The sequence below is a fragment of the Leucopleurus acutus genome, assembly GCF_964270905.1.
Source record: "Leucopleurus acutus genome assembly, chromosome: 7".
Classification (NCBI taxonomy): domain Eukaryota; kingdom Metazoa; phylum Chordata; class Mammalia; order Artiodactyla; family Delphinidae; genus Leucopleurus; species Leucopleurus acutus.
This window is the reverse complement of record NC_139150.1, coordinates 15100044-15114268: the sequence shown is the minus strand read 5'-3', so window position 1 is coordinate 15114268 and position 14225 is coordinate 15100044. Positions and strand designations below refer to the sequence as shown.

The window sequence follows — 14225 nt, the reverse complement described above, 5'->3', positions numbered from 1 at the left end:
TCAGATTAACTATTTCATAACATTGCATTTTTTTTTCTTTTATTGCACTCCCAAGTACCCCTTCCTCAGCAACTGGTTTCACATCCTACTTCACAAAGAGAACAGAAGCCATTGGAAGTCCCTTCAAATCACCAGGAGTGAAATCAACAGGTCTATCTGCACCCACACCTCTTTCCCTTCCTTCTTCCTATTTCAGCTTAAAGGCATCCCTTCTTTTACCTCAATCTAGGCTCTTACCCTTTCCCTCCCTTCCCCTTCAGGAATCGCCTCATCAAAAATAACCCCCCTCTGCCCCTCAGCACCTGTCTCTCCCTCTCTTCACCGTCACCTTCCCTCTTAAAAACCAAACAAAAACAACAAAAAAGCCTTCTTTTTATTTCACATCCCTGCTGCCTTTCAGAGCCACGCTTCTTAAAAAAATATATCTACTCTCTTGCTTCTCCCTTATTTTTCAACCCACTGCAATCTGGCTTCTGTCCCCAACATTCCATTTAAATAGTTCTTGCCAAGGTCAAGATTTTAAGTATAAAAGACTACTTTCAGTTCTTACCTTAAGTAATATATCAGATTACCTTCTCTCTTAAATATTCATTTATTTTAGCTTCCATGGCACCAACCGTCCCTGATTTTGCTCCTTTCTACTGGCCATTCCTCAACTTCTCAATGTTTTTCTCTGCACATGTTAAACAGGCTCTTCCATAAGTGAAGACTCCCAAGGGATGTTTTCAATTACCAATGGTAACCTGATGACTGTATTTTTTTTTCAAGCACTCTCTTTTGAGGGTTAGAACCATTTATAAAACAACTACCTACCAAGTCTCTAACTGGATGTTCCAGGTAGTTTAAATTCAACATTTCCAAAGCCGCCTCAACATCTTCAGACACAAACAATGCCCCAAAACCCTCCCGGCCTTCCAAGGCTCCCTGTCTTAATAAAAAGTAAAACCACCCACCAGTTGACCAAGTTAAAAATGTTCCCCCATTCTTTTTCCTATTTAACCTAGATCAAGTGATTCATCACTTAAATTATGACCTTGCTAAGTCCTTTGCAACTTGAGTCTTCCCTCTCTTTCAACATTCACATGCAAATACTGAGTCTTTGGTCTCCTTAAAGTATCTCAAGTTATGATTTTGTTTATATGACATTCTTGAAATGATGCAATTACAGAGATGGGAAACAAATTAGTGGCTGCCAGGGCTTAGGGATGATAGGGAAAAAGGAGACTTGTGACCCTAAGCAGACAGCACTAGGGAAATCTTTGAGGTGATGAAACTGTTCTGTATCTTGATTGTGGTGGTGGTTACATGAATCTACACATGCGATAACATAGCATAGACTATACACACACAGTGTACCAATCTCAGTGTCCTGGTTTTGATATTGTACTACAGTTATATAAGATGTAACTCTTGGGGGAAACTGGGTGAAGGGTACATGGGATCTCTCTATACTGTCTCTGCAACTTCTTGCCAATCTATAATAATTTTAAATTTTAAAAAATTAAGAAAAACATATCTCAAATCCCCATCAATGCTACTTTACTCCAAGATACTCTCCTTTCTCACGTGGGTCACTGCCATAGCATTCTATTTTCTTGCCATACATTTTTGCACTCTCTCCCAACTTTCCCCCATCAGTGCATTCTCTCCATTTTAGCAGAAGTGATCTTTCTAAGATGACAACCTGAACATGCTTTGCCACTGGGCAAAATCCTCTAAATCCCTATTGTCCTTAGAACCTGGTTCCTAAATTGTGTGCTGAGATGCTGCAAAGTACCATAGCAAGCCACAGGAGCACAGTGGGATATTTTTAATGTTTAAGCAAAATGAGGGATACTTGATATTCATTGGGTATCACGAAAACTACTACCCTGAGGTAGTTCACAGTTTCAACGTGAAAACACACTACATTTCTTTCAATAACAGCATATCTTTGTTAAGGTGGGTTTTTGGCAGTTGGTACAATTATAAAACTGCAGAAAAATTAACAAGGAACCGGAAAGGAAGGTGGCTGTATCGAATTGCAAGGGTTGAGCAGTAGTAACTGTGGTTATTTAAGGATAAAATAAAGATATTGTTTTTCCTTAGATTCACACGTATTATTTTCCAAATGGCTACTAAACTTTTGGGGACATAAATACTTCATTAAGTTGTTTGTACTTACGTACTTAATAAACAGAATTATTAGTATTTCTCTGACCTTGGGAAATAAAATCACTGAGACTTTAAGAGCATCTTGAAATGAGAAAGTGTGGGAGCCATCACCTTAGGGTAAAGTTCAAAGTCTTTTATATAACATTCACAGGGCTTCGTGACCTGAACCCATTCTGATTTCTCTGGCCTGCATGCTAACATTTTCTCTGCCTATCACTCACAATGAGTTATCTGCAGGTCCCAGAACAAGTCTACCCCTTTACAGATACCCCCTCAAAACACACACACACACACACACACACACACACACACAGTGCTAACTTCCTTTGCCTAACTCCCACCGTCCAGATCTGAGAAAATTTTTTTCTTATTTAAAGGCTTTCTTAATCTTGCAAGGTCAGCTTCAGCACCCTTCCTTCACACTAATACTGCATTTTATACTTCTTTCCCTGCACTCCTTATACGAGGTAGCAATGTGGTTGCTTATATATTGTCTGTTTCTCCCCAGCTACATTCGGTGCTCTTGAGACCACAGATCAGTAACACTCTGGTGTCAGCGGAGGCTAACATAGTCCCTGCACATGGTAGGGATTCAACAAATCCTTGCCGAACTCATGCACAGGTGAGCAGTTCCTTACCAAATCAGACAATCCCAAACCATTCAGCAGTGCAGAGACTTCCATATCATTTATATTCACCTCCTTTTTTCTCGCACAAACCACCCTCCCCCATCAACGTGGTATAAAGCCGGGTGTCATACTAGAGTCACAGAGAGCTTGTCACAAGCACTCAGGGATGGAGGCTGCTGGCCTTCTGTCAACAACAAGGCTGCAATTTGAGAAAAAGCAGAGTGACCCTCACCACTGTATACACCCCATCCTGAAATGCTGCTGACTACGGTGAAGGGGCTGAGGTGGGAAGCCATCTCTGGGGGCCCAGCGTCTCCCGAGCAACACACATCAAAGACAACCTGGCAGGCACCGAGAAGACGAGAGGTCGCAGACTGCTCCTGTCACCTGGGCTGATTAATAAATTAGACGCTTGCAAATCACGGGACGTGCACTGTTTACAGGAATCAATGCGTGCTGATTGCTTAAGGATGCTTTGCCAGCGCGTAGACCTCTGGATTCCTGCCACATGTGTCACAGGGCGTCAGCAATCTTCCTCTCTCTTGTCCTCTTTCTGTGTTTTCCTCCAGATAAGTGTCCTCTTAATATGAGACTGGAGTTATACTGCCTTCCTAGAGCACCTGGGCTACAGTGCACACAGGTCAAGCACCCCTCTTGTGGTTGGAGGTCTCCCGCAAGCTTTCGCAGAGTTCTCAGGGATGAATTTGCAGGGTAGGGGTGTTTCAAATACAAATGGGTAACTTGTTTAAGTTACTGGTCCTCAAGCACTTGCTCTCTGCTAAGTGGGATTATACCTGGCAGAGCCAGGATTCAAACCAAGGTCTGCCTGAGCCTAAGGACTTGCTCTTCATCGCTAAACTTTAGCGGCTGTGTTATTAGGGTTCACATCAGCTTAGATGCGGACTTGCGCTGGAAGTTTCCATCAATGTTTGCAGAGACAAGTCAGGTGCAGATAAAGGGTGGGATGCAAAGCCTTCCTCCAAGCTAGTCTGGGAATCCACTGCTAATGAGACCTAGTAATTCTCATGCCCAGAAGGAAGGCCTTGAGAGATAAGGAAATAGCCTGGAGGCAGAAGCCTGGGCATTCTGGTTCCTTTCTTAAGAGACACAAAAGTATCCGTGGCTGTAGAACTCTCCATAAAAGAATGCATCCTGCCACAGGATGCCTAGAATGGAACTAGGGCAGGTAAGCCCGGATGCAGCCCAGGAAGGGAGCTGCCTGACAGGTAGGTCCCAAGCAGCTTTGTTGGTGGACCTGAGTGGTACTCGGGAGTTAATGAATTCCATCTTTATAGCCTTTGTCTTGGCTCCAGTGTCTCCTTCCTCTCCCTTGAATTACTGCCACAGCTTTCTAACCCTTCTCTCTCATTCCCTTCCACGCATTCCTCACGCTGCAGCCAGAGCAATATTTCTAAATGTATATCGGCCCATGCCAGTCTCATGTTTCAAACCCTTCACTGTTTTCCTGTCACCTCTATCAGACAAGGAACAGGTTCTAACCTGAACCCACAGCAAACTCTGCTTCTCAAACATGGCGCAATTTTCCTCTGAGCAAAAACGTAACCACAACATAGCCTCAAAGTCAGTGTTTTTCAAACTGCAAGGTCTACCCCGTTAGTGGAGGCTGAAATCAATGAAGTTGGTAGACACCAGTATTTTAAAAAATAAATGAATCAGAAAGGAATAGGTTATATTAGAACGGTATAGAGTAGAAAATATCAAGATGCATCACATGGAGTAAGGTTAAGTATTTTTTTCATGAGTTTTCATTTCAATTACATATCTTCTTATCTCTAGGCTTACTGAGTGTCCTGAAATGTATTTCTTAGCATAAGTGAGGTCAAGAAATGTAAAAAATGAAGCAAACAAAAAACCCCACTGTTCTAAAGAGAAATGTACTAGTACCCTGACAATTAACTGGAGTTTGAAGGTTGTTTGAAATCAATTTGCCTTCCTAAATTCCTTTCACTGTTGGCTCCAAGCTGCCATCCAGCCTTATTTCCTATCGTCACTGCAGTAGGACCACCCCATTGGTGGAGGAAACATTCCAAGATGCCCAGTGGATGCCTGAAACCATGGATAGTACTGAACACTATGTATACCGTATGTTTTTCCTATATATACATACTTTTGATAAAGTTTGATACACAAATTAGGCATAGTAAGAATTTAACAACAGTAACTAATAATAAAATAGAACAATTACAACAATATACTGTAAAAGTTATGTGAATGTGGTCTCTCCCCCTCACCTTTCTTTCTCTATAAATACCTTATGATAAAAATGTAATGCCTTTTCCACCTTAACTAAGCCCTTATCATGCACTTTGGCCATAACTTTTGCAGTCTGAGGTGTGACAGCAGAGGTGTGACAGCAAAGCTAGCATGAATTTGTTTCCTTCTTCACAATCTCACAGAAGATTCATTCTTACCATAGATCTTAGCAACCTCAGCATATAAGTGTTTTTCCTTCCTTATTAAGTTGAGAGCTTTCACCTTTTCACTTAAAGGAAGCGCTTCACCGTTTCTCTATGGCCCATTTGAACTGTCAGCACCACTACTCTGGCACTTTGGGGCTATTACTAAGTAAAACAAGAGCTACTTGAACATAAGCATTGAGATCCCAAGACAGTTGATCTGAAAACCAAAACCGAGATGGCTACTGATTAACAGGAGGGGATACACTGGACAAAGGGATGATTCGGGACCTGGGAGGGGCGGAGCTGGACAGTACAAGATTTCATCACACTACTCAGAACGGTGTGCAATTTAAAACTTTTGAGTGGTTTATTTCTGGAATTTTCCATTTAATATTTTTGGACAGCAGTTGATTGTAACTGAAACCGCAGAACATGAAACCTTGGCTAAGAGGGGACTACTATACTACTCAAAATACACACACACACACACACACACACACACACACACACACACAGAGTTCCAGGATTTCTTCTGCCTCTTTGCCTTTGCAGGCACTACCTCCCTTTATCTGGGCTGCTTTTTCCCCCACTGCCTTCTCATAAAATCCTAATCCTCCTTGAAGACTGAGTCAAATACCCCTTCCTCTAGGATGCCTCCCTAGATTTGTCTTTTCCCCCCATCGTTCCCCACATTCATGATCCCAATGCCAAGGGTAGTTCCCATCCCCACCACAAACACAGCACCCAGCGTATTGATCAATCAGGGAACTGAGCCTATGGCACTGTGGTTATCTGCCCATCAGTCGGTTTTCCCCAAGACACTTTGAATTCCTTGAGGTCAGGGATCCAGTCTTTCCTCTCCCTAACTCCAAGGAACTGTCGTAGAGACTGGTCAGTAGGAATTCGGAGATGAGTAAACATTTTTCAAATGAATGAATGAGTGGCAGGTGCTCCAGATCACAGATCGGGTCCCTTTCTTTCTTCCTCAGCCAAGATTTGGGGCATAGAGTCTGAAGCTCCAAGGGCATGCCTTCATTCTCCTCCTGATTTCCCCAGTCATAACAATCATCATATCTTATGATGTCCGTTTTAAGACCCCGTGTCAGTCTGCGCTTTGGAGGGAGGTGTGCAAAAGCCAGTCCATTTTCAGACATGGCTCCTGACTAAAGCTGAACAATTGCTCTGCAGAGATTGCAGCAAACGAAGCTTAGCAGCTCACAGAAGCCAGTTTGGTAATGGAATGGGAGCAAAGAGGTAAAGTACTGCAAAGGTACCAATTTGGTAGCAATAAAGCTATTGGGCTTAGAAGTGGAAGATCAATTTTAAATAATCAACACAGAAGATTATCTCTGAATTGACATCAAGTGGCCCAGGAGATGTTTGCTGACTATCCCTCCCCATCCCTCTCTATTCACGGACAGCTTGATCCAAAACTTGGATTGAATGAGGGATAAGGTAGGGGCAAGGGCACAGGGTATTGATTCTCACCAGTGATGCCAACCTCTATGTGGCTGAAATTGACGATGACAAACGTGGGACACCGTCCCAGTCTCATTTTCTTTTGAGCCCACTTAAAGAAAAAAAAAAAGTATCCCTTAATGCACTTTGCCCAAGCTGGTTTTCTATGGCTCAGGCCATGTGTATCTGAACCTAACAGTGGGTGCCTAAACATCTTACCTCCTATAGAATACTATAGTCAGATGAGAAACTCACCAAATCTGCCAGAACTCCTGGAGGAACAGAGGTTGGTTACTTCTGGGGTAGAAAACTAGTTTCCCTTAAGTGCTACTTCTCTGCAGCAGGAAGCAAAAATCAATTCACCTTCCTTAACGCATCAGCTGCCACCCTGATCTGAGGGCATGTCTGAAAAGATGGAAAATCCCTTCCCCTTTGGTCCTGCAGCCAGATTGTTTTGGGAACCCAGACACTGCACTGGCACCTATACTTCATTCCAACTCAAACTCATGAGGACCAAACTCTAAAACCATTTTTTCTAATATCCTTCCCAACCATCCCTTTTCCTTTTTTCCTAAAATCCTTGCTTTAGAGCAAAGGTGCTCAACCTCTATGCTACTGGCATTGTGAGCCAGATAATTCCTTGCTGCAGAGGGCTGTCTCTGCATTGTAGGGTGTTCAGCTGTATCCCTGATCCCTGGCTTCTATCCACCAGATGCCAGGAGCAAACCGCCTCCCCACAACCAACTGTGACAACCAAAAATGCCCCCCTGACATTTCTAAATGTCCCATTAGGAAGCAAAATCACCCCTAGGTTGGTGGTTCTCATTGTCTATCCTAGACCAACTACAAATCCAAATATCTGAGGAAGGACCCAGGCATCGGAATTGTTTAAAAGCTTTGCAGGTGATTCTGACGTGCAGCCACTTCTCTGCATATTAAACCAACGTTTCACCTTCCTCTGTAACTATGGCTCTGGCCTCTGTTGAAGTTTTCATCCCCACACCCACAGGGTGAAATGCCAAATTTAGGAATAAGAAATAGTAGTGCAGAAATTTAAGAAATGAGAAGGAGGAGGAAAAAAAGATAAGGTTATTACTGGTGACAGAAAACTGAAGCTGTTAATTCCATTTCTTTGAATTATAAACCAGGAAGTAGATTTAGCTCAAAGTGTTCCAAGCACAATCCCAACAGGTAGGGTGGCTTCCTCAGCCAGGGGCCAGCTCCCCAAGTGGAAGCGGTGTCTTTTCAGATCACTTTGACACAGGCTGGCATCCAAAGAAGCAACACTCAAGCTGCCAAAGCCAGGTAGAGCCAGCGCCTCCTGAAGCTTGCTCATCCGAATTCTGATCTCTCTGAGAAGAAGAGGTGGTAGGGTCAAAGAGGTTTGCTGAAACATTGTTAAACAGTCTAGGAAAGACCTTGAAAAGCCCTGAGGTAAGGAAGCCTGTATAACTTTGCTTGGTTTTCCAAACAAATATATGTCATTTGGGAGGCAATACAGCAATGGTTACACATGCAGACTCTGGAATCTGCTCGTTTGTGATACAGTCTACTCTACCATGAAGTAGCTCTCTCTTTCCTTGGGCAAGCTATGTAAATGCGGATGATAACAATACCTAAGCACAGGATTATTATAAGGACCAAAATCTGCTGCAGTAATTTAGACACCGTGTGTCCATGCTAGACGCTTGGTAATCTTTCAACGTTAGCAACTGACTTATCCTTATTACTGTTTTTATTATTATTTATTTGACTATGGGATTTTTTTTTTCTAGAAATGCCTTTTAACATCGCACTGAACTCCAGCTCCATGTGAGATACTTTAAGAAATGCTGATTTAGACTAATTTGAGCCACACTAATAGAAATACAACCCTTGCACCATGTGATATCAAGATTCTATCTGGACGCCAGAGGTTGGGGGGGGGTCTCCTTTCAAGTTCAACCACAGCATCCTGAATGGTGGACTTCACCCTCACCACCCAAGTCTGTAAGCTCCTCGAAGCAGGGACCTGTCTACCTTATATATCATCAATTCCCCAGTGCACAGCACCTGACAAAACTAAGCACCCAATATACACTTTTTTTAAAAAATTAATTAATTTATGTTTAACATCTTTATTGGAGTATAACTGCTTTACATTGTTGTGTTCGTTGCTGCTGTATAACAAAGTGAATCAGTTATACATATACATATGTCCCCATATCCCCTCCCTCTTGCGTCTCCCTCTCACCCTCCCTATCCCACCCCTGTAGGTGGTCACAAAGCACTGAGCTGATCTCTCTGTGCTATGCGGCTGCTTCCCACTAGCTATCTATTTTACATTTGGTAGTGTATATATGACCATGCCACTCTCTCACTTTGTCACAGCTTACCTTTCCCCCTCCCCGTGTCCTCAGTCCATTCTCTACGTCTGTGTCTTTATTCCTGTCCTGCCCCTAGGTTCTTTAGACCCTTTTTTTTGGGGTTCCATATATACGTGTTAGCATACGGTATTTGTTTTTCTCTTTCTGACTTACTTCACTCTGTATGACAGCCTCTAGGTCCATCCACCTCCCTACAAATAACTCAATTTCGTTTCTTTTATGGCTGAGTAATATTCCATTGTACATATGTGCCACATCTTCTTTATCCATTCATCTGTCAGTGGACACTTAGGTTGCTTCCATGTCCTGGCTATTATAAATAGTGCTGCAATGAACATTTTGGTACATGACTCTTTTTGCATTACGGTTTTCTCAGCGTATATGCCCAGTAGTGGGACTGCTGAGTCATATGTTAGTTCTGTTTTTAGTTTTTTAAGGAAACTCGATACTGTTCTCCACAGTGGCTGTATCAATTTACATTCGCCCCAACAGTGCAAGAGGGGTCCCTTTTCTCCACACCCTCTCCAGCATTTCCAATATATACTCCTGAATGACTTTTGGACAAGGGTCACATCTCATTCATCTCAGCAGAATCATCCACCCAGCCCCAGCCCCATTCATTTAGTGAAGTATCTTTGCCACAAAACCTACAAAAGATATTTTTGTGAAACACACGAAGGAACCATCAAGATGGTGGATTAGAACAAAGATTTATGCAACTCTGATAAATGTGCAAGATGGTTAGGCAATCAGACATGGTTTACCAAGATTTGATTTACGTTCAACTTTTAGGTACTTATTTAAGGCTCAAAGGAAGGTGTACCATAAGCCACAAACCACTTGCTCTGAAACCTGTAGGGAAAACCACTCAATATGAAACCATGTCTTGTGGCACAGTGACCACCATTATCAGTGCCCGCCCCCCGCCCTGACTCTCCAAAACCAAAGCTTAACGAAGGGTACCACAATCCTCCTTTTAAATCTACCTCTGAAATAACTGCCAAATTTACGGCAACTACTGATGATCTCAAAGTAAGTCAGGAAAAGAGAAACAGAAAAATAAAACACAAAAAGGCAGCGGGAACACAGGAAACACCCTTTGGACCAAACTGACTTTTAAAATACCACGAGAAGAAAAGAAATCATTTCTAGCAATACCATCAGCTGTCTGAGGTCAAGGAGGGAACGGCTCCTGCAAAATTCCAAGCTCTCCATGATTGACAGCTAAACTATTTCTTGCCACAGTTACACAAGGCATTTAATATTATGTCCATTTTACAGATGAGGAAACTAAGTCACAGAGAGGTTGCAACTTGTCCTTGGTCAGCGGAAGTCTCTGGGTATTTGGTCATACACTAGGTAACTAAGAACTAAGAGAGGGTTATGACAACATAACAGAGTTAAGGGCTCACGTTGTGGAATCTCAGAGGCCTGCTTTTATTCCTAGCTCTGCCACATCCCAGATGTGTGATGTGGACAATCTCCTTCACCTCTTGATGCCTGAGTTTTCTCATTCGTAATATGGACAATACTAGTATCTCCCTCACAGACTATTTAATGACTAATATATGTATGGGCTTACCAGAAATTGAAACTAAATGATTCTATTAGAATGATGATTTCGAACCTTAATGAAAAAAATTTTCCAGAGATAAGAAAATTTAAATTTGCAAAGCATCTCACACCAAGTTAATCTCATTTGACCTTGTAGGTGGGACAGACATCACTGTCCCTTTCTAGAGAAGAGAATATTGAGTATCTGAGCGGTTACTTATTCATACCTCTCTGTGGAATGATAATTGTTTGCTTATTCACTCTTTTTTCCCTCCATCTTCCACCCCACCTCTGAGCTTGGTGAAAGAGGGGATGGACCTTGCAGGTTGTGGGGGGGTGTGTGTGTGTGTATGTGTGCGAGCTTTGTTGTTTTCTTTTGGTCATCTCTATATTACCGAATCATAGCACGGCTTACAGTACATGATTGGTGTTAAATTCTAAAGCAATGGATGCACGCTTGAGTGAATGATGCATGAATATATTTGCCCAGGATGAGGAAGCTAGTAAGCAGCCCAAAATAAACACCACCTGAGTCTGCAGACTCGAAGTCCAGAGTCCTCTCCGATATCCCATGCTGTATTTCCAAATGACAATATTTCATGGGATCACAGACTTTCAGAGAAGGGAAGGACCTTGGAGACCATCTTAGCGAACATTCCCCTTCCGCAGATGAGAAAACAGGAGCTCAGAGAAGTCCCACTACTTGGCCTAAATCACACAGCGGGGAGGTGAGCGGACTGAGCCAGGACCCTGGTTCTCTGCCTCCAGGATCAAGGATGCTGTCCCTGTACCCAGGCAGATTCAAGTTCAGAAAACTCCCCCAGCCTCCACACATCAGCTCAGACTTAGGAGTGACAGAGCACGAACCTCGTGCACCCAGACTACTGTTTGTGCACAGTTTATTGCTCAGCGTGTGAAGCAACAGGAGAGAGGACTTCTGCTGGGATTTAATTTGAAAGGTTCTCATCATTGCCAGTGGCACAAACTCCCCACCACGACTCTATGAGCTGAAGCCAGCCTCTGCCTGCATATGAATGAGGACAGAGATGGCCTTAACCCACTTAAGTGAGGAGAGCAGACTTCTTCCCAGTTTCTGAAGCTCCCAGATCACCCTGGGCTCTAGCCTGGATTCGAGGGTTGGGGGCACTGGCCGAAGCTTGAGGTCTAGGACATTTCAGAAAGGCTGGCTCTGTAGCCTCAGATAATATGGCGCATGCTGGTAGTAAAGCCTTTCTTTCATGATGCAAATGTCAAGCTTCTAATGTGCTATGTCCATGTTAGCACACAAGAAGACACACTTCGAATCACCTGTGGACATGCTTTAGCGTTTCAACAAAGTAGTGAATAGAAAACGTCAATGGACAACAGCCCTGGAGAGCACATCCTTGTTGGCTTTTGCTCTGGTCTGCACCTGGCCTAGATGAGCACACCCATCTCTGGGTACCTATTTGCATGTGTGTCCAGGTGAAGATTACAACAGGAGCCACACCTAATCTTTCACACAATAGGTCCCAAATCAATGTTTATGATCTTCCAATTATGCCTATCCTGCACTTTCTCTTTTGTAGCACTTATACTGTGTGTGTGTGTGTGTGTGTGTGTGTGTGTTTAATTAATGTACTGCTATGAGAGCAAGGACCATGTTTGTTTTACTCGCCATCGTGTCATCTGCCTTAAACACAGTGCTGGGCCTCTAGCTGGTGCTTAATAATTATTTGAGGATTAAATAAAGGAAGGAAGGAGTAACTAGATGACCAGGGGCCTGACTTCTGGATTAAACTCCATCATTTAATTAACCATGTGACCTTGGTTAAATCTTCTATTTAATTTTAGAGCTAGAAAGGATCTTACAAATCAGCTTGTTGGATGACTGCAAACTTTTGTTTTAGCAGTGGAATCCCAGGAAGAGCATAGGTGAAATATGAACACAGAAGCAGATGCAAACTTTCTTTTGTATAAGGGCCAACTTTCAAACTTGGATTTGACTATTCAGCACAGAATCACAGGCATCTGCAGCTGGTAGCAAATTCATGAATCATCCATACCTAGGGTCCACAATGTCACACAGTGTGCAAAGGAGATATGCCCATTTTCATGTCAAATACACAGAAGACGTAAGACCTGAATTCACGGCTTCCCAGATGCAGGTTAGGATTGTTTCCTCCACCATGCTTCCTCGTCTCCTATTTCAGTTGGCCCAGAAGTGTTCCTTGACCTTAAGACGAAGCTTAAGCTGTCTTAGAGAGAGCTCTAGAGAGATTTTGCATTCTCCAATTTACTTAAGTCCACATTTTTCGTGTCCTTATGATGCAAGGCGGAACAAAAATCACTCTGGGGATCCAGAAATGAATTACATATAAGTCCTGGCCTCACAGAGTTTCCAGTAAGGTGAAAGAGAAATACAAGGATGGTATTTCTCCAAATGGTTGACAACTAAAGAGGTGTAAGTGTAGAGAGCTGTGGAAATATCAAAGAGAGGTGATCAAGTAGGGTGGGGAGAGTCCAAGATGGTTTCTTATACTCTCAAAGAGGAAGAATCTGGGGCTAAGTCCTTTTGGGATGAGTAGGATTCCCAAAGGCCAAAGACCAGTTCGGACTTGCTCAAGAAAGAGGTATTCATTGAGAGTCCCTACTTGTTTCCAAACGTGTGACTATGTCTGGGTAGGATATTTGCTCTATTAATAGCATGTGCAAAACAACACAGCCTACACCTGATGTAACTGACTAAACACACTGTCTGTGACTATGCATGCAGATAAACCAGGGCTTGAATCCCAGTCCCACCACTCACAGACTGTGTGACTTTGGACAAGTTATTTCACCTAGCAGAAGCCCAGTTACCCCTTCTATAAAGTGGAGAAAACAAATAGATGCTATCTCTGATGTTACTGTAAGGTTTAATGAGATACTGTACAAAGTACTAAGCACCATGCCCAGCGCACAGTAGTAAGTACTCAAAAAATGTTAGCTATTCTCACTCACCATTGCTAATCCCTTGCACAATGTAATAAATTAAATAGACGGAGAAATGAATAAATAAATAGATAATAATGAAAAAGTGCATAACAGACTTGGCTCAGACACTCCTCCATAAAGCAAGGCCCATGCCAATGTGTGGCCCCCCAAAAGCACTCAGTGAATGAAAAGCAAAGACAAGCTTAGCCCAGCTCTTACCTGTATATTTTATATCTGGTTGTAAATCCTTGACGGTGTCTTTCCACAAAGGATAGGTAGCTCCTGGAGTGGTGGAAAGGCCCCCTGTCTGAAATAAGCCAATCAAATTCCTTGGAGACATGTTGGTCTGTCCCAGCTGGTTCCTGGTGGGAGGGCTGCACTGAGATACGGCCCCATACAAACAGGAAGTAGAGGAGCTCAACAAACCTCCAGTTCATGCTTTTCTGCCGGCCTTTTTCCTCTCATTCTTGCTCCATTCTGTGGAGTCCTATGAAGAAAAGAATAAAAAAGAGAGAGAAAGAAAGAGGAAACAAAAGAGGGAGAGAGGAAAGGGGGGAGGGTGAAGCAAAATAAAAGGAAAAGAGAGAGAGACAAAGGAAAAATTTTTAAAATGCTCTTAACACATCATCATAATCCTTTACATCAGTAGAGTGTGTCAGGGTTTACAAAAATCAGTGCAGTTTCTGGTT

At 42.8% G+C, this 14225-nt stretch overlaps 1 protein-coding gene across 1 annotated transcript in view; it reads right to left on the bottom strand.

The window, feature by feature from the left end:
* BRINP1 (BMP/retinoic acid inducible neural specific 1) overlaps positions 1 to 13973 on the bottom strand; it is a gene marked incomplete at both ends in the record, with an annotated part of 125388 nt that extends 111415 nt beyond the window's left edge. The window contains one exon of the mRNA XM_082842436.1: positions 13756 to 13973. Coding sequence (XP_082698562.1) covers positions 13756 to 13973 — 218 coding nt within the window. The remainder of the gene's footprint in view (positions 1 to 13755) is intronic.
* Between the last annotated feature and the right edge of the window lie 252 nt (positions 13974 to 14225).